Source organism: Eptesicus fuscus, chromosome 4 (genome assembly GCF_027574615.1).
Source record: "Eptesicus fuscus isolate TK198812 chromosome 4, DD_ASM_mEF_20220401, whole genome shotgun sequence".
Classification (NCBI taxonomy): domain Eukaryota; kingdom Metazoa; phylum Chordata; class Mammalia; order Chiroptera; family Vespertilionidae; genus Eptesicus; species Eptesicus fuscus.
The window spans coordinates 107,550,568-107,574,106 of record NC_072476.1 but is presented as its reverse complement, the minus strand read 5'-3'; the positions used below and the strand labels follow the sequence as shown (position 1 = coordinate 107,574,106).

General features: G+C 51.3%; 1 protein-coding gene across 1 annotated transcript in view; it reads left to right on the top strand.

Moving 5' to 3' along the window:
* The window catches only part of SLC1A3 (solute carrier family 1 member 3), a 72,221-nt gene extending 61,043 nt beyond the window's left edge, over window positions 1–11,178 (top strand). Inside the window, exons 5-10 of the mRNA XM_008154829.3 lie at window positions 231–273; window positions 3,085–3,377; window positions 6,131–6,364; window positions 6,868–7,062; window positions 8,864–8,998; window positions 10,710–11,178. Coding sequence (XP_008153051.1) covers window positions 231–273; window positions 3,085–3,377; window positions 6,131–6,364; window positions 6,868–7,062; window positions 8,864–8,998; window positions 10,710–10,914 — 1,105 coding nt within the window. The 3' untranslated portion in view covers window positions 10,915–11,178. The remainder of the gene's footprint in view (window positions 1–230; window positions 274–3,084; window positions 3,378–6,130; window positions 6,365–6,867; window positions 7,063–8,863; window positions 8,999–10,709) is intronic.
* Window positions 11,179–23,539: the final 12,361 nt, after the last annotated feature.

Sequence of the window (23,539 nt, the reverse complement as noted above, 5' to 3'; positions counted from 1 at the left end):
CAAGAGGACAGGTGAGTTAAATTTGGGACTTCCCTGAAAAATATGAACTACATGGGCCACACTTAGGGATGATCATATGTCGCTTTTTAAGTCATAAAACCCACCAAAATCTTTCTCTTTTTCCATTTGCTGCTTAGATCAATGCAGTCTTTCCCTTAGGCAGAATGAAGCATATTTAAGGCGTTAACTTATTTGGAAAAATTTTCCAGTGACTGTTATTTTCTTTGCAGGAATATGTTCCCTCCAAATCTGGTGGAAGCCTGCTTTAAACAGGTAAACTCTCTACAGCTACTAATTACCTTAGTGATTCAACTATGGCATACCAACACAGCGGGGCCCTCTTTCTTATTTTATTTTTGTCCAAATCTCTGCAATAAGAACTTCTCAACCAGATGGGAAAATACTAGAGTTTTCTAATGAATTTAGGAAGCAGGGGTGGGTCTTACCTTACACTGAATGCTTATTAGTTGCCAAATACTGCATGTCTTACATACAAAGAGCTTATTGAGCCTCTGTTATTTATAAGAAGGCTAATCAGGACACTCCCTCTCTCTTCCCACCCCCACATCCCACACACAGAAGCCCACCAAGCAGGCAAACTCCAATATGAAATGCATTTACAAGCTGTTTTAAAGGTTAGGGAGATTATTCAAGTTTCTGGATTTGATTTTTTAAAAATCATTGGGCCATTTTTTTAAAAGTCTGCTAAAGGCTTATGGATTCTAAAGAAGTAACCATATCAGAAAGAAATGGAATCTTTATGAACTGAATGCCACATAAGTATGATGGATGTCTTTGTCTTCATTTCATTGGTGAAGCAGCTCATCTAGGATAACTCAGGGATTATATGTATAATGGGCACAAGGTCTCACAAGTAGTAAATGACAGCCCCAGATTCAAATCCACTGTATTGACTCCAAATTCTGTCATCTTTCTGCTCCAACCATCTGCTTCCGAGGAAGGGGTACCCCACCTGGAGGCTATAGTGAGCTCCAGTTCCTTTCAGCCTCGGATATCCAAGCAACTCTTGGCCCTCTGTGTTTTGAATACAAATATCTTAATAATATAAGCGTAATATGCTAATTAGACTGGACGTCCTTCCGGGCGAAGCTAGGGCTGCAAGGGAAGCCCAGGTCCCGGGTGCCAGAGGGAAGCTGGGGCCAGCAGCTGGGGGAAGGAAGGCCTACTGTTGCATGAATTTCGTGCACTGGGCCTCTAGTATTTTACTATTAGGGGGATACACTTCATAAAGTTCATTCTAACCTCACTTGAATGAAAAAAGCTTTGTTGCCCAGGTATTAAAAGGGAAATAATTAGACTTTCTGGGTTCAGTAATAGTTCCCAAACATTTTTCCAGATGGTGTCATTTTACCCTCATTATAATTCCCTAACCTCTCTGCTTAGGATTGGTAAAGCAAACAAAACAAACTCCCAACTTCATGGAGGACCAAGTTTTACACTTATAAGCCACCCTTTGTTTTTTTCCCCCTTTTTAAAAATTCTATTGACTATTTTTAATAGGTAATGCATGCACACACTGCAAAATTCTAACAGAACCCTTTCTTTAAAAAAAAAAAAAAAAAAAAGAGCCTAAGAGGCCAAAATCTAACTTCTTTTATTCAAAAACAACTGTAACCATAAATAAAAAACACTTTTTAATCTGACCAGCCAAACCAGTACTCTGGGGCTGGCTCTTCTAGTTAGTCAGCTGGCACTGGGGGACATCAAAAATGCTGGTTTCTGGCAGCACTGGGGAAAGTGCTGATGACTCGTGTAGATTTCTTGCACTTGGTTTTGGATTCCATTTACAGGATTTTGAAGGGGAAGCAAATGTATTTTCCCAGATCTATTTCTGGTCTTAGGTCAGAAATCGCCTGTGGCTACAATTTCTTCATCACCACGAAGGCCAGGAATTCTGCTCGCATTAAAATCATAGAGGGATGGGGGCTTTATTTGGTAATACATTTTATTTAGTAATATACTTGACATCTCCTGTCTGGAACATTTATGTAGAATCTATGGGGAAAGACCACCTGTGAACGGGGTCAATGCCCTGGGCCTGGTCGTCTTCTCCATGTGCTTTGGCTTTGTGATCGGAAACATGAAGGAGCAGGGACAAGCCCTGAAAGCTGAATAAAAGCAGAAATACCACTATGGACAGAGAAGTGGGTTCAACTATTAATTGAGCACCTATTCTTAAAAATTGGTACTCTCAGGGATGCTTTAAAGACTGTTGTTTGGAGATTTAAAAATTTTAATACCCCCTGAAATCTCCAACTGAGTCTAGTCACTGAAGGGCTCTGTTATTGAACACCATTAGCCACCATTAGTTTAGTACTTTAAAATTTATGAGATGTTCTCATATATTCTATTTAATTTAATTATCATAACAACCCTGTGCAGTTATCCCTGTTCCATAGCTGTGGAACATGAGCAAAAGGATGTTAGGTGATTTGTCCATAATCCCATAGCATGAATCCATTGAGAGTAAAGGGATACAGTATTATGAATATTTGGGTTTATAGGTTTTTTTAAAGCTGTTATACTCATTTTATTAGGGTTTCAGAATAAAGGCAAAGCACATATGTATGTTTAGTCAAACATCTTCAACCAGATATGTCTTTCCTATTATGATTTGTTATGTGTATTAGTGTGTGTGTGTGTGTGTATGTGTGTGTGTGTGTTTGTGCTGAGGAAGTAGTAGGGGTTTGTCAGAGATTAGATAGATAGATAATAGATTCTTTTAAAAATATTTTTATTGATTTCAGAGAGGAAGAAAGAGGGAGAGAGAAACAGAAACATTAATGATAAGAGAGAATCATTGATTGGCTGCCTCCTGCATGCCCCACACTGGGGATCAAGCTCACAACCCGGGTATGGGCCCTAACCAGGGATTGAACCTTGACCTCCTGGTTCATAGGTCCACGGTCAACCACTGAGCCACACCAGCCAGGCAACAGATACTTTGTATGACACTATTATTTGAATGCAGAGTAATGTATATAATATAAAATTTGGACAACAGAAAAGTATAAAGAAGAAAAAATATTACCTTTAATCCCTGCTGTGCCTTTTCCTTTAAAGTTTAAAACCAACTATGAGAAGAGAAGCATTAAAGTGCCCGTTCCGTCTAACGAAACGCTCCTGGGTGCCGTGATCAACAACGTGTCGGACGCCATGGAGACGCTTTCCAAGATCACAGAGGAGATGATCCCCGTCCCAGGCTCTGTGAACGGGGTCAATGCCCTGGGCCTGGTTGTCTTCTCCATGTGCTTTGGCTTTGTGATCGGAAACATGAAGGAGCAGGGACAAGCCCTGAAGGACTTCTTTGACTCTCTCAATGAGGCCATCATGAGGCTGGTGGCAGTGATCATGTGGTACGTATTTCCGCTTGCTGTATTTGCGATGCTCAAGAGGCGTGTGGCCATCAGCATGGGTTCTGTCTGAGGAAGATGCCATCAGCCAGGATGGCCATTGCAATGATCTCATTCTGATAAGTACAAGAAAAGCAATGGCTTTTTTTTTTTTTTTTCCCAGAAAGGAAGATAGAAACATCAATGATGAGAGAGAATCATTGATCGGCTGCCTCCTGCACACCTCCCACTAGGTATCGAGCCCACAACCTGGGCGTGGGCCCTGACCAGGAGTCAAACCATGATCTCCTGGTCTATACTCAACCACTAAGCCACACCCACTGGGCAAATCAGTGATTTTCTGGGCGTGTAGTGGTCTTGAACTCATCTGTAAGCCTCTCTTAATAAATTTGCTTCCCTGTTTCTGAAAGGTGTCAACTCCTTTATGCCGTGCTGATGGGATCCCCTCTCTCATTCCTCAATTTAAAATCTCCTTAGTTATTCATGTAAGGCATATTTATCGAGTGTCTACTATATACCAAGCATATCATGCCAGGCACTATGGCTATATCCATGAAGAAAACCTGTAGGAATATCCTGGATCGTACATTCTTTTAAGGGAGACAGAAGGTAAACAAATAAATCAACCATATGCTTCAGTCACAGGTGCTGTGAATAAAAAATAAAACAGCAGGTTTTGTTTGATGTGATGTGATTAAAAAGTGGGGAGGAGGCATCAAATATGTTTTGAAAAGGCCTCTGAGGAGATGACCTTTTTCGCTAAGACCGGAGTGACCAGGAGAAGACAACCATGCCAGGTAGCAGGGGAAGAGCATCCCCAGTAGCGGGAGAAACAAACATCGAGACCCCTAGACCCCCAGAAAAACTGCGATCCCCTGCTCCGTTTGAGCCCTGAGAAAGAAATGCAGTGTCTGCTGATGCCTGAGGCGCTCCTGGGCAGTCGTATAGAATGCCGAGCCACAGCTTATAACAAACGTCCTTCAAATGGAGTGGAGAGCAAGGGACAAAGGAGAAGACGAAATCCAAAGGAACATTGACCTTGGAAAGTAAATTCTCTCCAGCGGGGAGAAAACCCTTTGATTGGCTTAACCTTTGTTTTTAATCCAGACGCCCGCTTGGCACCTGAGGCCGGAAGCCCTCCGTTTCTAAGACAAACACTCCCCAACATGATGAGAAATATTCTTTGTCTGTGTTGCCACCAAAGCCCAGGGACATTCATTTTCCAGGAGTTTCCACAGGATGGAAATGAAAACTTGGGCACAAAGAGCGATCAGAATGCGGTCGCCACAGGAGCCCCCAAATGAAATCCTGGGGGCCCTCCTCTGAAACCCTGGCAGGGCTGGAAGTGGACATTTATCTTCACGTTATTAAAATGCCTGCACCTTTCACCTCTTTTATGAAAGAAGCCCATTCAAGGCTGCTGCATGAACCTCGCAGGGCGCGTTTCTAGCTGTGCATTTTGCCTGCACGTTCGACGTTGAGTTATTCGACATTTCTGCACACAGGTTATCTTATGACTCCCTGGCCTGTGTTTTTAACGGGCTTCTAAAGGCAGCATTGTGCTTTTCTGTCTGAAATGAGTTTCCCCCACTTCCCAGCAGCCCCCTCTCCTTGGAGCACTGGCCTCTCGGGTTCGGGTACTGCGAGTTTGGTTGTCCTTGGCTGCCCACGTCAGAGGGAGTCGAATGCCGGGCAGCGGGTCCTTTAAGCAGCCGGGCTGCTCCAACACGCACAAGTCATGCTTTGTCTCGGCCGGCCGTTCTTGCTGAGTCTCCAGCGGAAAGATCTCCAGTGGCCGCAGCCGCCTGTGGTTAATAATTACTTAATGAGAACACCTGCAACCTGGCTGTGGTGGATACAGGCATGTTATTAATTTCAGTAGCTCTGGATTTGGTTTATGGTCGCCTTCTACCTATGGCAGGTGGTCCTGGTCTTCCATTTGCACCGTAACAGCATTTCCTCTTAGGAGAAATTTGCGTACGAGAGTTGAAGCCGAATATGAAGTAATAGTGTGAGTCATGTGTAACGTGGGAGGACGTAATAAAAGCGTCCTGGAGTGAGAGCGCTGATGGCACGTCTAAAACACTGACAGGCAGCGGGCGCCTCTGGCTGTCGCTTGGGGCTTGGGCTCTGCTGGGGGAATTGTGTCCTCAGGTCTGGGTCTGGGTGGATTCCGGCGGTTCAGAGCACCGAGCAGGGCAGCGGGTGGCATCCGAGGACCGGGAAAGGGACCCAGGTGGTGAGAATGATCTGGGGAAAAAGAGGCGGGTAACCAAGCCTCTGTCCTCGTCTTCTCTCACCAATGTGCCCTAGACCAGTGGTCGGCAAACTCATTAGTCCACAGAGCCAAATATCAACAGTACAACGATTGACATTTCTTTGGAGAGCCAAACTTTTTAAACTTAAACTTCTTCTAACGCCACTTCTTCAAAATAGACTCGCCCAGGGCCGTGGTATTTTGTGGAAGAGCCACACTCCAGGGGCCAAAGAGCCGCATGTGGCTCTCGAGCCGCGGTTTGCCGAGCACTGGCCTAGAGAAGTTCTGGGTGAGAGGAAGGCCTGATTCCGCAGCGTTTACATTTAAATTTATGTCTAAAAGAGAAAAGAAAGAAGTGCAGTTTCTCCCAGTGCGAGCAGGCGTCCTGGGTGGGAAGGTGTGGCTAGAACTCCGTGTCACCCTTTCTCCTCCCCGGGCACCTGCGGCAGCGCGGCCTGCTGGCAACCAGACTCCCCACTGTCCCGTGTCCCCCACACAGGTACGCCCCCCTGGGCATCCTCTTCCTGATTGCAGGCAAAATAGTGGAGATGGAGGACATGGGCGTGATCGGGGGCCAGCTGGCCATGTACACCATGACCGTCATCATCGGCTTGCTCATCCACGCCGTCATCGTCCTGCCCCTCCTCTACTTCCTGGTGACGCGGAAAAACCCGTGGGTTTTCATCGGAGGGCTGCTGCAGGCGCTCATCACGGCGCTGGGAACCTCCTCCAGGTGTGTGTGGCCTACTCCCGTCAGGAAATGGACCTCAGACTGGACTGTGAGCCAGAATCCTGGGGTTCGGGTGGAGGGAGACCCTGGTGGGGAGGGCGGGTTTAAACCTCCAGGCGTAGGAATTGACTTTTTCACTCCGGATGCTAACCAGACTCCCTTTGGGATTCAAGGAATGGCTGGCTATATCCCTGTGGGGGCACAAAATGGAAATGGACTCTCCTTCCCGCTGAGCTGGCCGGAGGGAGAGATGGCATCACCTGGCACAGGCTGTGGTGATGGGAAATGATGACAAATGAGGCCTCACAGAGGGTCCAGAAGTGGGAGAGTTGCCAGGGGACCCAATAAGAGGACCCCCACTGTTCCTGACCAGGCTTCCCTAAGTATATGGGTGCTGACTCGGTTCCTTGAACAGGAAGGAACTCTGTGTCCAAAATACCACACCCTCAGGCCCAGTCCACACAGTCAGGCTGGTCAGCTGACATGCCCTGTGTTACTGTCCCCAGTTCGGCCACCCTGCCCATCACCTTCAAGTGCCTGGAAGAGAACAATGGCGTGGACAAACGCGTCACCAGATTCGTGCTCCCGGTGGGGGCCACCATTAACATGGACGGGACCGCCCTCTACGAGGCTCTGGCTGCCATTTTCATCGCCCAAGTCAACAACTTCGACCTGAACTTTGGACAGATTATTACGATCAGGTACAAGGAAAGTTCTACACATTTTCTTAAGAATCACTTTCAATGATGAGACAGTGATCCGGGATCAGGTGAAGAAACTGGTGGGAAGGGACTCACACATAAATGGGAGGGCGGGGTTTATGGGAATAGGTGTATTTTTGATATTTCGTTATTTTTACTTATTGTTTTTTTTTAATTACAGATGTGCACATTCGTTAATAATGAAATTCTAATAATATAGAAATGTATAAGGTCAACCATGAAACGTGCCTGCCACCATCGCTCCCCATCATGCTGTAGGTGGCACTGTTCATGTTTGGTGCATAAAGAATTTTGCTTATGCGGAGACATGCACATCCTTTTATTTGTGGTTAATGGAATCACACCGCACTTAGCACTTGCCACTTGATTGATGTACTTCTTAGCATATCATCTATAAGTATACCTCGCTCTTTCTCTCTGAAGAATACACAGAAATATGTAATATAGAGAAATAGGAAAATACATCTTTCTGCAGAATAGATAGCATGGATATTTCTCACTTCAGTTTTTAAAAAATGAAGTAACAGTGACGCAATGAGACAGAACTGCGTTTCTCTTGTGTGGGCTCTGCTCCACAAGCCCTCGAGGCTGGGAGGTGTCCCATGTGTACCAGGCCCAGGCCTGTGATTCCATCATCCCTGGGGTGTTACCCTCACCCAGAGGGTCCAAGGTGGCTCATCGCCACCTCCAAATTTTAGCCACAGGGAAGAAGAGGAGGCGCACAGTCGCTTGATCGCTTTCATGCATGTCTCATTGGCCAGAACTGTGTCTAAAGGAGTCCAAGGGAGGCTGGGAAATGTAGTCTTCACTCCGAGCAGCCACACACCAGCTACAAATCCCAATCCCGTGAAAGAGGACCAATGTGGGGGAGCCATGAACAGTCTATTATCACTTTATCAATACTTTACACCTACGTAAGACTTAACTACTTTTAAAACATGTCCACGTTCTCACACCCGCCTATCAAATAGGTCTTTAACAAACTGAGCCCCAGACAGGGATTGTGCCTCACAAACCAGGTCCACACTCTCTCCATAAAAAATATTTGTAGTGCTACAGAACTTAGTTCATCATCACTTCGCTTTTTCATTGATAAATCTGATTTTTTTTTCTGACCTCATTAACCATGCAAGTTCAGTATGTTTACAGTCCTCCACTTGGACAGAGAAATTCTTAGAAACAATTTGTTATTGAACTACACAGTATTTCATTATTTTATTTTTTTAATATATTTTATTGATTTTGTACAGAGAGGAAGGGAGAGGGAGAAAGAGTTTGAAACATCAATGAGAGAGAAACATCCACCAGCTGCCTCCTGCACACCCCCCACTGGGGATGCGCCCACAACCAAGGTACATGCCCTTGACCGGAATCGAACCTGGGACCCTTGAGTCCGCAGGCCGATGCTCTATCCACTGAGCCAAACCGGTTAGGGCTACACAGTATTTTAGACCTTATAAAATATTTCCAGGTACGTGAGAAGTCTATAGCCACCAGTTTCTTCATTTAGAAATGGCAATCATAATGGGACCGACGTCCTGAGGGTGGGTGAGGATCCAATGCGATCAGCCATGTCTAGCGTATCAGATGGCACCCGTAAGCCCTTCAGAGATGTCGGTGAATGTGATGGCTAGTTCAGCGGGTTCCCTACGGGCTCACATTTTCTTAAAGCACACCCTCGTCTGTTCGCTTGGCCAGTCGGACATTGCATGCTGGGTGTTTGCAGGGCACTTGGGGAGATTCGTACTAATGGTTTCCGTTCGGGAACTTCTTTCAACAGCATCACAGCCACGGCGGCCAGCATCGGGGCGGCTGGGATCCCGCAGGCAGGCCTGGTCACCATGGTCATCGTGCTGACCTCCGTGGGCCTGCCCACCGACGACATCACGCTCATCATCGCCGTGGACTGGTTCCTGTGAGTACACTGGGGCTGCCGGCCCGCCGCCACGGGGCCCCCGCCAGCCTAGGGCACGGGGCACCTGGCACGCCTGCCAGAAGGGCTCCCCCAAGAGGGGCAGCCAGACCAGCCATTCAGTTGCCTTTATTGCGTGAGCCCGAGCCCCAGACGCCGTGTGCGTCCAGTCCCTCATCGGCCTGTGGGGCACAGGTGGCTGCTGCCCTTCTCACTCCATAAAGCCGCTCCGGGATTGGGAAACCCGCCGTCCGCAGAGCCAGCACGGCCAGCGAGGCCCTCCTGCATTGCACAACCTTCCCCACGTGGGAGCAGGACGGCAGGCCTCCATGCTGGCCGGCCCTGCCTCCTGTGCTTCCCATCCAGTGGCGTGAGGCAGCACACGTGGTCCCCTCGGAGCCCAGCAGGCCCCGGGAGAGAGTAGCATCCTGAAGCGGAAGTGACTTTGGCTCTGGGGGAGGTGCCCACCAGTACCCTCCAGGCCCCAGCCCTCACCCTTCCAGCTGACGTCCTCCGCCTGTTTTCTCTCCCAAGTCCCCGTCCCCTTGCAGCAATGCCTCCCCGGGGTTCCCAACGTGAATGCCTGCACAGATACAGTCCATGCATAGTCAACACAGGTTGATGTCACCAGGTCTAATGACCACAGAGCCCCACCGTGTGCCCAAGGCAGGATGGGGGCAGGGGCGGGGGGAGATCAGCTGCAAGCATGAGTTCCACGTCACTTGGATCTGCGCTCACATCCCGGCTCTGTGACACTGCCCCGGGGCAGGTTCTCCAGCCACCCTGGTTTCTCCTCTGTGAATGGGGACGATAATGCCATCGACCCTCCTCGCTCCCCGTGATGCTGGGGGGACTCAGGGCAGTGACCCCACAGCCAGCACTCACCTGATGGGAGGCCCTTCCTCGCAGACGGCTGTGGTCCGCAAGGTGTTGGGTCTCAGGACTCCCAACACTTGAACGTTATTGGGGACCAAAAAAGCTTTCCTGTGTCTGGGTCCTCTCCATTAATATGTAGCAGATTAGGAAAAAAAAAAAAAAAAAACAGAAAATCTTAACATGTTGACTTTCATCTAAAGGTTACAAGAATAAATTCGTCCCATGTCAACATACATAACCTTTTTAGGAGAAAAATCATTTTCCAAACCAAACGTGAGGTGGAAAGAATGGTATCATTTCCCATTTGCACCAATCGCCTTGATGTCTGGCTTTCCTGCAGGACAGCCGGGGCCTCCCAACTGCTCCTGTGTTCAGTCAGGTGCATCTTTTGCGTCCTGTTGCATAGTCTTTGCAAAAACGCTGCCAGACATTCTCGAGGAGATGAGCGTAAAAAGGGCACATAGCCTCCTCGCGTTATTAGGAAAAGAGTTTTGGCCTCAGGGACGCCCAGGGGGTCTCTGGACCACACTTTGGGAACCGCTGGTGTAAAGGAAGGTGAGCTGTCGGAAAGAGAATCCAAGAGAAATCTTAAATGAAAGGAGGAAGGGAAGGGTCATTCCCCACTGTTGATACCCTAACAACTGAGAATTAATCATCTATAAGTCCTCCTCACTTTTAATAACTGCCATCATAACGGTGACGTACAGGTGATGTGATGCGGCGGTTGGGGGGTACCCCAAGCAGAACTTTAAGAGATGCTTCCAAACTTCCTGGGGGTTCAAAATGCGAGCTGGCGTCACCTGATGGAGCCCCATTGTTCCTTCTCCCCTCCCCGCAGGGACCGCCTGCGCACCACCACCAACGTGCTGGGAGACTCGCTGGGCGCCGGCATTGTGGAGCACTTATCCCGCCACGAACTGAAGAGCCCCGACGTGGAGATGGGTAACTCCGTGATCGAGGAGAACGAAGTGAAGAAGCCCTACCAGCTGATTGCCCAGGAGAGCGACACGGAGAAGCCCATCGACAGTGAAACCAAGATGTAGGCCGACAGGAGGAGACGCTCTCGGGAGCAGCAGGGTGTGACCCCCGTGACAACACGCGTCCATCTCGTTCCAGCTTATCCTCCCCCGCCAGCCCCTTGCTCCCTTGTCCTCCCAACTCCGGTAGGATTTGCAAGTGCGCTTCCAACACCAGGGAGGGTTGGGCAGCGGCCAGCGTGTGTGGTGTTCATCCCACATCCGAAAGTTCCAGGTCTTTCCGTGTTGGTCTTATCTAAGAAGGTACCGAGATACAAAAAAAAAAAAAAAAAAAAAGTCTTGATCAGATTTTGCAAGTGTATGTGACACACAATCCTGTGAATGTGATATTTTTATACGTTACAGAGTCAAACAAAGAGTAGGCTAAACACGTGCTTAATTCAACTTTCAAAGTCCCTCAGAACACACACTTCAATTTTAGGATCAAAACAGAACAACTTGATAAACTGCCCTTGGTTTTCAGTTGGACGGAAGGGTTCTCCTCCCTTTCTGTCCTGATTTGTGTTTGTGTTTTATCAGTAGAAGGGCCCTATGAATCCACACCTAGCACAGCTGTGAGGAGGTGCATAAAGTGACATGTCCACGTGGCCGTGGGCAAGTTACGTGTTCTCTCTAGGCCTCAGTGTCCTCATCTGTAAAATGGGTGAGTTCCCTAACCGCCTTCGTGGTCGCTGTAGCCCGGATATCCTGCGGCATCACGAACGAGCCTGTCCTCGATCGCCCCTGGGAGCATCCAGGAGCAAGCATCGTCCCCTGGATGTTGAGGGGGAATGACCGCTTCTGAGGAGGGGCAGGCCGCGGCGCGGGTGGCCAGGTCCCGTACACAAAATGTCAGCTGTGCACGTCCCCGGGCCAGAGGAGGCGTGGAATTGCTCACAATCGCTTCACTCAGTTCGTCCCAACAAGGGGGCATTTTCCCTTCTTTCTACCCTTCCCTGGGCTGGGCTGGGATATTTCCCACCACGCCTCAACTGACGATAGACGTGTAGAAACTAAAATGTAAGACTAGCAACTAGCACGGGTGCTCATGGCCTTACTGTGGACCACGAAAGAGCCAGCTAGGGAAGACCATTCTACAGAGAGGATTTTTCACTATCAAGGTTATATAGAGGTCGTCTTTAAGGAAGAATTTTTTAACGAAAGAGGTTCTTTTTTTTTTTTTTCCTTAACCAGAAACACTTTTTCTCTTCAGTTCAGAAACATTCCCCAAGGAAGTCTGCATATCAAAATATGAGATTCCTGCTTACATGTTTTAAACAAGTCAAATGAATGAGCGCTCTCTCTCTCTCTCTCTCTCTCTCTCTCTCTCTAATAGAGGTCTGTGAGCTGGGTGGGTGGTCTCTCATTTGCAAAGGTTTTTGACTGTAATCAAAAGTTCTTGGAATGAGGGACACAAGGTATTTCTTTGTGCTGGAATCCCACCTACCTAACCATTCAAAACCTTCAGCTGGAGTGGGGTTTGGTTTGGTTTCACTCGTGTCCCTGAGAGAAATGGTAGGCGAGGAATCAGGATAAAGACATGGTCACTGTGGTGCCAAGAAGAAAACAGCCGGGCGTCGGTTCAGGCAAGGCCGCTCCCGGGTTTAGAGATGAGTGTTTCACCCCCCGAGCAACGGCCGGCAAACACGGGGAGGGGAGCTGCGGGCCGGGCCGGCGGTGTGTGAGCTTCTGATCGAAAACGGTGGAGGGTGGACTTAACGATGCTAACAGACTGAGGATCTAGACATGCGTCCTCCGGCATGCGATTAGAGGTATGTTTATATAGCCCCCGAGCATTATGTACGCGTAAAAGTTAACCTTAGGCTGTGGTGGAGTAACCCTCTCCTGTCGAGGCTCTATTTGGGGAACACGCTACACAAGTTCCTGTACACGGATGTCATCTTACATCGGTAGAGCAAACATTAATTATGTCAAGTGACTTGTTACGTGACGCGATCACTTTTGTACACTAACCATTTCTTACGGAGCGCAAGGCCTCTCGGCCGAGCCGCCCGCCCGCCCATCGCAGGCTCTGCGGGGACACGCACCCGGGGGGGCGGGGAGCCTTACCTTGTAGATGTATTTTCAATAAAGAAAAAACTAGTTTTACATGACACCTTTGCACGTCGTTGTTATTCTCCCGGGAGGAAGACAAGTGTTCCTTTCAGGGAAGGACTGCAGTGAGCTCGGGGCGATGCTGGGGACGGGTACCCTGCAGAATTGTTTTCTTTCTTTTACGAAGTAAAATCACCTCGGGACCAGGCGGGGAATCCAGGCAAAAGGAAATAAGAAAGAACACCCTCCCCCTGCCCACCTCCCAGACCCGGACGGACGGGGGACGGGAGGGCGTGCGGGAAGCATTTCTCAGGCAAACCCAGCCGTTTCCACGTTGGCAGGAGAAACGTGGAATGCCATCACCGGTGCTTCTGAAATAGGTGATGTCCTGGCTGGCCTTGAAACCGGGGAGATTTGCCTCTGTGATTGCCACTGCCATTTGTGAAAGCTGCGCGCCGTCTCGGGGAATAGGTCAGAAGCAGCCACTGTGCAGAGGACTGACGGCTGCCTGGCCCTTCCCCATCGTGCCTTTTAGTTAGCAAAGCATTGGCAGGCGGTGTCCTGAATGCCCGGCCGGGTTGTTTTAACCCGACCCTCTGCCTCCAGGTGGCAGCCTCTGAGGACGGGCCCCGAGGAGGGGCCGCTAACCCCTAGGGCCGTGGTCGGCAAACCGCGGCTCGCAAGCCACCTGCAGCTCTTTGGCCCCTTGAGTGTGGCTCTTAGGCCAGCTTAGGAGGACCCTAATTAAGTTAATAACAATGTACCTACCTATCTAGTTTAAGTTTAAAAAATTTGGCTCTCCAAAGAAATTTCAATCGCTGTCCTGTTGACATTTGGCTCTGTGGACTAATGAGTGTGCCGACCACCGTCTTAGGTTAACGTGTTTTAAGTGTTCCTGATAAGAAAACACATCCCTAACCAATGTTTCCAATCCTGCACTTTGAGGAGTTGGGGTCCATGCGCCCCCTGCCCATGTTTCCCCATTCAGCACCACGGCCCCCACCCCAGCAGCTCTCTTTTCCCAGAGTGAAGTCTCCTTTCCCCATCAAACCCGTTTTGGTGAGTGTTCATTCACACACACGCCGGCGGAAACCGGATCCCAGTGCAGTGAACTGCGGGGCCCCAGCGCCTGGAGGAAGGGCTGGCTGCCCCCCGCCCCGGGCGGGAGCGGATGGAGCAGAGGGTATGGAGGGGGCCCTGCCGGCCTGCGGGGAAGGGGGGGCCCAGCCTCCTTCCGGCCCCCGCTGGGCGCTGGGACCCGAGGCTGCTGTCACTCATCCGGCCTCCCAGCCGGGTGGTCCCAGAACTGGGGCAACAATGCCCAGCTCTGTGTGGCCTGTTCCGGGGGCCCGAGCAGCTGGGAGATGCCACCCCGTAAGCAGGCCCCGATGAATAAGCCGACAGAGCGAGGAAGGAAGAGCGAAGGAAACTGATGGGCCGTCCTGTCCGTCCGTCAGTCCCTCTTCTAAAGGGAAAGTGGGAGGTGAGGAATCTCTGGGATCAATGAGGACAGTTGGGGGCGATTCCTACAATGGCCACCAGGGGGAGCTCGGAGCCCTTCGAGCGGAGGGACTGACTGGCCAGATTATTGTGATCTCTGAACGCATAATAATCTGGCCACTCAGTGTGTATGTATGTATATATATATATTAGGGCAGTGGTCGGCAAACTCATTAGTCCACAGAGCCAAATATCAACAGTACAACGATTGAGAGCCAAATTTTTTAAACTTAAACTTCTTCTAATGCCACTTCTTAAAATAGACTCGCCCAGGCCGTGGTATTTTGTGGAGGAGCCATGCTCAAGGGGCCAAAGAGTCGCATGTGGCTCGCGAGCCGCAGTTTGCCGACCATGGTATTAGAGGCCCGGTGCATGAATTTGTGCATGGGTGAGGTCCTGCCAGCCTGGCCAGGGGGAGGGGACATGGGCGGTTGGCCGGCCTGCCTGCTGGTCGAACTCCTGGTCGAGGGGACAATTTGCATATTAGCCTTTTATTATATAAGATACACACTGAGTGGCCAGATTGTTATGTGTTCAGAGATCATCTTAATCTGGCCACTCAGTATTTCCTCTGAAATCAGAGAACTGGCCGTAAGGGCCTATGGGGTTCCAAGGTCTGCAGTGCCCAGGCCGGCCCGATATGTGAAAGCCATCAAGGGTTTCCAGTTCTCCACTGTCCCCGTCACTGTTTCCCTGTTCCTGAGGGTCGCCCTGCTTCTCCAGTGGTCTCCGCCGGGAGCCCCTTCCTTCCTGTTTCCCGGACCCGGGTACGTACTAAGGAAGCAGCCTGCTAACACTTTCAGCTGATCTTCCTCGTCTTCCCCAGAAAACTGCTGACTCCGCCTTCAATTTGGAAACTGTGGCATTTTAGTGAATTGACACATAGGAGTAGGGGTGTCGATACAATACGAGACACCCGGTTAAATGTGAATTTCAGATAGGTGACAAGTGGTGTTTTAGCATAAGGATTAAATGGCAAATAATGTTTTAGTGTATTTCCCCAAATATGGCATGGGGCAACCTGGCGTGTTATCTGTAAATCTGGCCACCCTTCATAAAGTGAAATGAAGGTTCGAGACAATATCCCATGACATGGGCAATATAGATGAAAGAGTTTGTGGCATTATTGAAAATAATCATCCTAATTTTTAATTTCTCTCTGCAGGTTTAAAAAAAAAAAAAAAAAAGGCTTACAAAGGCAGCCCAGATCTGGGACATGCCCTGCTATGTACTTGTTCTGGAGCCGTTATCGCTCATTGTGAGCTTATAAATCTCGTGGCTGCATTTTAAAAGCCTGATTAATCACCCTTAAGACTTTGCAGAACGGTCTTCAATACATCGAACAGTTTCAGTTGGCCAGGCTGGAAATACTTTAAGACTCACCTCTGTTCTCTTTTCTTTCTTCCTCCTTTCCTTCTCTCACTCCTTCCTCCTGCCCCCCTTTCCCACTTCAAACATAAAATATTTTCTGCGACCCATCACGAGGCTGGAAACGTTGGCATTCACCTGTTGTTTCCCATAGTGGACACATTCTTTTGTTCCACGTGGGGCTCTCCCTGCAGAGGAGTGCCCATATTTTTTTCATCTTGTGCTTTTCCAATACCAGCATTTTCCAGCCGTTGGAGAGTTGGGAATGAGTCGTTTTTCAGAGTCTCTTCAGGGAACCCCAGCCTCCACGGGTGGGCGTCACTCCCTCCAAAGCCCCTTCTTTAAGCCAAAGCTAAAGGGTATGAAAAGCAGAGTCCAGCGGGTACTGCAGAGGGATACCATATGCCCCTTCCATCATAAACGCTTGCCCTGGCCGTTTGCCTCCGTTGGTTGGGCATCATCTGTACACTGACAGGTTTCAGGTCCAATTCCCGCTCAGGTACACACCTAGGTTGTGGGTTCCGTTCCCTGTCGGGGCACATACGGAACGCAAACCATCAATGTTTCTCTCTCCCTTCCTCTTTGTCCTCAGTGTTTCTCTCTCTTTCCCTTGCTCTTGCTCTAAAAAGTCAATTAAAAAAAAAAAAAAAAAAAACATATCCTCGGATGAGGATAAAAAAATAAAACGATCAACTTCCAATCACAGTGACTGTGCAGCCATATTAAGGAGAGTGGCGAGTCTCGTAGATTTCTTTCCCAGCTCAGTAGGTTGAGGGCATCATGCAATGCCCTGGAGGAGCTTGCAGACAGACGGACAGGAGACAACAGAACCTTCCAGGCCCCCGACAGCCCCCGAAGGCACTGAGCATGGGTGTCTGCCCGGGAGCACTGCGCTCAGAGGCCCTGCCAGCAGCACCGGTCTGCAAACCGTCACCCCGCCCCACCGCCCCGGCACCCCGTGGCTCTGTGGGTACGGTTAGGAGGAAGTGGGAACCTCGGGAAGGTCTGCATGTCTGTTCAAAACTAAGACGGCCAGAGAATAGCTTCCTGCGCCCTCACACCCAGGGCCCTGGCTCCGGGGCAGGGGGTGAGTGCAAACTTGTGCACAGCGCTGGGCTGCAGCCACACCCGCTCCCCAGAATCCTCCAGAGTTTCCTCGCGTCCCTGGACCGTCTTGGCTAGGTTTGAACAGCCTTTTGACGTCGTGGGAAAGGCGCTTCACTGGGCAGACCGAGTGGGAGGCAGACCTGGCGGGGGTGTGAGCGCTGGTCTCTGGCTCTGAATCCAGGTGGGGCCTTGGCCTGCTCATTCCGTTTCCCCGGACCTCAGCGCCCTCCCCTGCGCTGTGGGGCTGGCTGCACCCCGCAATCTCTAAACTAATTCCATATCAGGGCCCCGCATACGATGGGCGGTGGCGTGGAAGTGGGGTCTAGGGTCAACCCAGCGTGGCGATGGAGAGGAAACCCACTTCCTCGGCGTCAGGGAGGACAATGGCCCCTTCGCAAGGGCCGGGGTGTGAGCTGAACAGAGGAAAGGGTAGCATGCTCTGCTCGGGGCGCCTGTGTCTTGGGGAGACGTCTAGAACAAAGCGGGCCCATGAAGGAGGAGGAGAGGCTGGAGGTGGCGCTGGGGCGGGAGGGTTCCGGCTCCATCGGGGTCCAGGGAGCAAACAGGACGGAACTCCGAGGAGGCCCAGCTGAGCGGGAGGCTGTGCAGACTGTCCCCCTGGAAACGGGCATCCTGGGGCCCTGCCAGGCTGGTCCGAGGCCTTTGTCAGGCGGCTGCAGGGAGGCCTGGTGCGGGGCCCAGGGCCACACTCCCAGACCACCCAGCTTCCCCGCACCTCCCAGAGAACAAACCGGCCCCTCTGTGCCAGCGCCTCCCCTGCCAGGCCTCCCCCCTCCCTGCCAGGGGGAGCCGAGGGGCAGGGGGGCCTGTGGGAACCCGGCCTCCGGTGCTGAGGAGCTGCCCACTCGCCTGGCGCTGCTGCCACCGTGTGGCCAGGGCCTCCCCCGCTCCTGGGGCCGTGCCCGCCCCGATCAGGAGGACAGGGCATTCTCTGGACGCTCATTGCTCGGAACTCCAGCAAAGTCCAGAGAGACGGGAAGTCGCTCAGAAGTGGGAGAAAAGGGGACCTGAAGCATCCTGTGTCCACAGACGTGACTCAGTGTGGTCGGCCTTCGGAATGCGCACTCTCGGCTCCCACCCTCCACCTCCCCAGCCAGCAGGTGGGAGGGCAACCCGGCCGGTGTGGCTCAGTGGTTGAGCGTGGACCTGGGAACCAGGAGGTCAAGGTTCGGTTCCCGGCCAGGGCACATGCCCGGGTTGTGGGCACGATCCCCAGCAGAGGGTGTGCAGGAGGCAGCTGATCGGTGATTCTCATCATTGATGTTTCTGTCTCTCCCTCTTCCTTCCCCTCTGACATAAATAAAAATGTATTTTAAAAGGAGAGAGAAGCCCTAACCGGTCTGGCTCAGTGGATAGAGCGTCGGCCTGCGGACTGAAGGGTCCCGGGTTCGATTCCGGTCAAGGGCATGTACCTTGGTTGCGGGCACATCCCCAGTGGGAGGTGTGCAGGAGGCAGCTGATGGATGTTCCTAACTCTCTATCCCTCTCACTTCCTCTCTGTAAGAAAATCAATAAAATATATTTTTTTTAAAGAGAGAGAGAAGAAGAAAGTGGGAGGGGAGCCCAGCCGTGGTCCCAGCAGCCCTCGGGGTGGCTCTGCTGCCTCTGAGGTCTGAGAGCCGCTGGTCCCCAGCGGTCTTGCAGACCGGGGTGCGGACTCGGCACTTCCCCCAGGTGAGATGGGATGTCGCGGGGAGAGAGGCAGGAGGCCCGTTGTTTTCTGTCTGACCCACCTGCTCCTCCTCCGGGTTGGCAACCCCAGTCTTGGCCCTCCTCGTCTCCTTTGGGTAACTTTCTAGTGAGCTTTGGGTAACTTCCTATTTAAATGCTCAGCATCTTCCGGTGCAATCCCCGACTCCCTGCTCCGCCCTCTTCTCCACACGCTTCCTCCAGCCCTGGAACACGCTCCCACCAAGGCGGGGTCCGGGCGAGACCTGCGGGCTCCACCTGACGTCCACAGGGCACAGGGCGTGAGAGTCTCGCACACGCTCACCTCTCGGCTGGCGCCGGGGCCCAGCACAGCGAGGGAGCCGCAGGCTCCCTGCCCACCCGGCCCTCCCCTCAGCTGGGTGACACCTGCCCCTCGGGCAACATACTTCTCTCCTCCCTACCTCCCTTCGACAGCCCCCCTGCGGCTCAAAGGGGTGTATTTCTGTTTCCCACTCCTCTTCCCACAGTGAATTTCCCCGGAATACCCCTGGCCAGGCCTGGGCCTGGAAAGCTAAGGAAGGAAGTGGAGGAATTCCGAAAACTCTCTCTTCACAACGCCTGCTCTCAAGTCTACTGCCTTGAAATAAGACCCTGTTTTGAGAACCAGAGCATGAATGCTATCGATTCCCTCCTGCCGTCATTACCCTCATTTCGTGACGCAGGTGAGTGCGCCCGGGGCTGGCGTGGCAGTAAGTCCAGTTTGGGCAGAAGTAGGTTTGCAGCTGTGAGTACCCGAAACACAGAGGTTACTCTTGTACTATTGTTTATTAACTATTGTATTATTTCCCATATGAACAACTGCAAACATACTTTTGCTCCACCCTGTATACTCAGAAAAGCAAACGAGAAAAATCATAACTTTTCCCACCAAGCTATTTTATAATTTTTAAAATAACTATTATTATAGAAAACTGAGGCCTCGTAGGAGAGAAATTTCATTCAATGGATTGTCCCAGTGTCTTTTCATAGACTGGGTTTTGTTTTTTTTGTTGTTTTTTTTTTACTTCTGCTTAAGAAGTCCTTATTTCTCCCTTTGAGATTTATTCACTTATGAAATTCAGACTACTTTGGGCTTCTGTGTCTGGCCTAGGTTCCCCCACCCCCTTCATTCCCTCCACATGTGGCCCCGGAGGTTGTGACCTGCCCCAGGGCACGCTGCCAGGTCTCACAGACCGCCTGGCTGCCTGGAGAGGGCTCAGGAGAGAGGAGGCCGAGGACCCACGCTGGAGAAGGAGCTGAGAAGCTGTAGAGCTCGGACCCTGTGAGGGAGCCCACACTGGGCCTTCTGACCTGCAGGGTCCTGCCTGAACCAAGCCTGGCCATGTCCTTCAGGTCAAAGCCCTCTGGAAGTGGACAGGAGGCTTGAAGTAAAAATAATGGAAATGATTTTCAGGTCCACCCCAAAAAAAGACCGAGGAAAACTTTGATGTGGGAACGAAGTCACCATTTACTATTCGTTTCCTGCCCAAACGGACATCAAAGGCCAGGATGGCACTCGCCTCTGTCAGGGCCCTGGTTGGAAGACATCAAGGCCTCTGTCTAAGCAGGACGGAAGAGATGCCCTTCCCCGTGTGTCTCACACTCCCAGACTCCAAGCAGGTGCTTCCTGTGCCGCCTGTCCCAGCTCTGAGCGTGGGAGACGGCGAGTCGCCCAGAGGGGGTGAGCCTGAGCTCGAGCTTTGCACAAGGAGCTCCTCGTCCAAGTCAAAGCCCCGCCCCATGCGCTCTGAGTTCACGGCTGTCAACCTGTCCCCCTCTGGCAAGGTGTCATTGGGAGCATGACATCGTCTGGGGATTTAATTAGGTACCACTTAACTCATGCCAGCACATACATGTGCTCAATACACTGCAGCTATTCCCAGGGCTGAAATGCAACCGCCAGTCAGTGCACGGGTTCAGCCACACGGGTATTTACCGCCGTGGCCTTCCGACGGCTCAGCATCCACGCTTTAGCAGTTGCATTTTTACTGCCACCTCTGGCTACTGTTAGCTCCAGGGTTATGATTGCTTTTGTTTTCACACTATGGGTCCAGGGTGGCTTTTTATGGAGGGAGAGAGAGAGAGAGAGAGAGAGAGAGAGAGAGAGATATCTCACTACAGGATGGCAGCAAATAATCTCCAAAGTCTTTCCCAGCTCTAAAGTGTCATGAGGCCCTAACCGGTTTGGCTCAGTGGATAGAGCGTCGGCCTGCAGACTCAAGGGTCCCAGGTTCGATTCCAGCCAAGGGCATGTACCTTGGTTGCGGGCCCATCCCCAGTAGGGGGTGTGCAGGAGGCAGCTGATCGATGTTTCTCTCTCATCGATGTTTCTAACTCTCTATCCCTCTCCCTTCCTCTCTGTAAAAAATCAATAAAATATATTTAAAGTGTCATGAGCCCATGAGAAGGATCAGGTCGGCCAGGGGACTGAGTAGTAACACCAGCCAGTGTGGGAGCCGGAGGAGCCTCCTTCCCCGCTCCTTCCCAGGAGTCTGCGGGCGTCCAGAGAGTCCGGGGCTTCCTGAGGCTCTGAGGGCTCACCGCCTGCCTTCCTTCTCTTTACTCCCCCGCTCCCCCATGATTGCATGGATCACTCGTCTCTCTCTCCTTTTCTCTCTCTCTCTCCCCCTAGCCCTCAGACCCCGGACTCAGAGCCTAGCGGCTTTCCATTTCTCTCCCCGCCCTGGCATCCTCGCTGGCATCTCCAGTGCCCTGGCTCGGTGCTCTGAAGCCATGCCCCCGGGCCAGGCCCAGGATCCTGGGACACCTTTCAGTTTCCAACCTGGGCTCGGCAGTCAGGCTCCCACCTGTCGGCAGGGAGTCAGGCTGCACCCTGGGATTCGTGTTCATGACCTTGACCATGAAAAGCCAGTCTTCCAGCTCCTCCCTCGGCCCCGCACGGGGCCTCTCGGCTAGAATTCTGCAGAGGGGACGGCCGCCCCACATCCCACCCATTCCTAATCGGGCACTAATTCAGCAATATTTCGAGTGTTTCCCAGCCAAGCGCAGATCCTGCAGGGAAGATACTTAATGAGTGAAGCTCTTGGTGAAGTAAGTACCTGGTGAGGGACAGACAGGGGATCCGGTGACAGCATCGCTGCAAACTGAACACACCTTCCTCCCCCAACCCTCTCGGCGGCATTATTCCAGCACGCGGCCTCGGCCATGCCTGGACCGCACACGCAGGTTGACTCTGTCCTGAGGATTTCCAGTCACAGGGGGTAGGATTAACCCCCTTCTGCATCCGAATGCCCTCAGTTAGTGACATTGTAAAGCTCTCTAACCACAGATCATAGGACGCCCTTCAGGTGCAGGCGGGAAGGCATGGGTTGAAAGCTGCTACATAGCAGACACCTTACCACGGTCCTGCCAGGAGGATGACTGTATCCGTGTTACACGAGAAGCTGCCGCTTCAGAGAATAAAGAACTTACTCGAGGAAGAGGTGCAATTGGAGTCCAGGTCCGGATCCAAGGCCAGGCGTTCCCCCGTAGGCGACTCTGATGCTGGAATGAACCGCGATGAGGCATTGCAAGCCCAGGACTTCTCTGAGCCAAACGGCCAGGCTTCCTCCCAGGTCACTCTCTTCAAACTGTGGGGCACCAGTTGGGTGAAAGAATAAAATAGATTGGAATAGAACAGGAAATACCAGAGTGCCCACATGTTGTCAAGTATTATTTCAGGGGATTTTTATTTTAATCGTGTATGTGTGTGTATAGTTTTGCCTTGTGAGTACATTACACTTCATGATTTAAAGAATTTAAAGCTACAGTCCCATACCTTTGCTAATCAGTCACCAATAACCAATCAATAACCTTTTCACTTCATGAACCCATGGGTTTGGGTGCCTTTCAGTTTCCACAGCTGACCTCCCCCAGGGAACTGCCATCTTCCAAATGCAAACTGTTCCTTAGGAAGCGATGATTGGACTTTTAAAGAGCCAACTGTCCTACCACCACACGTTTCCCCAGTTCATTTCTGGTCCCCGCTCGCCTAGGTCCCTCGGCCGGCCTTCAGCATCCCTCCGCCTTCGGTGGATTTGAAGGCTCCCGAACAGGTTAAAACTTCCCTTGCTCAGCCTAACCTGCCGGTGCCCTCGCCAAAGGAGGTCATCCTGCTCCCTGGAAACTGGCTCTGGAAACAGAAGCCGGGGGAGGAATTCGTTGTTAGCACTGCCCTCTGGTGGCCGCCACGAGGCCAGCACCCCAGGATCTTGAACTTGGAGGAAAGCATTGACCTGGTTCCCAGACCCCAACCCTGACTGCACATGAATTGATTCCTCGTGTCCCCACACCCCTCCAGGGTCACATCCCTTCTCCTTGTAGCTGGACACAGCAAGGGGGAGGGAAAGGGCTGGGACTTGGAGCCCAACACAGCCAGGGTCCATCACCTGTCACGTGATCCTGGATAAACTACTTAAACTCTGTAGGGCCCAGCTCCAAAATCGGGATAAAAAAGCAACGATCTACAGTGGGCAAAGGGGTGTCTTATCTTAGTTGACCCTCAAAACAGCTTCTTTGATATTAAGCTCCAGATACTTACTAAGCATTCGAAAAACATTGGTTCTCAATTGGTGGTTGCCAGGGGGTAGGGGGTTTGGGGAGCTGGGTGACAAGGTAAAGGGATTGAGAAGTACAAATTGGTTGGTTCATTGAATGGTCTCAGTGAAATTGTAGAAGGTACAAGAAAACGGAACTAGATAATTTAGGCTGTCAGCACTGAAATTTGGCTGTGTTATTATTATGATACTAGAGGCCCGGTACACGAATTCGTGCACAGGTGAGATCCCGAGGGGGGGGGGGCGCGCCGGGACATGATCGGCCCTCCAGGCAAGCAGTGGGATGCCCTTGCTGGCCCAGGATCCGTCCGGCTGACATTCGCGCTGGTTGTCGGAGCCACCTGGTGGCGGAGCGA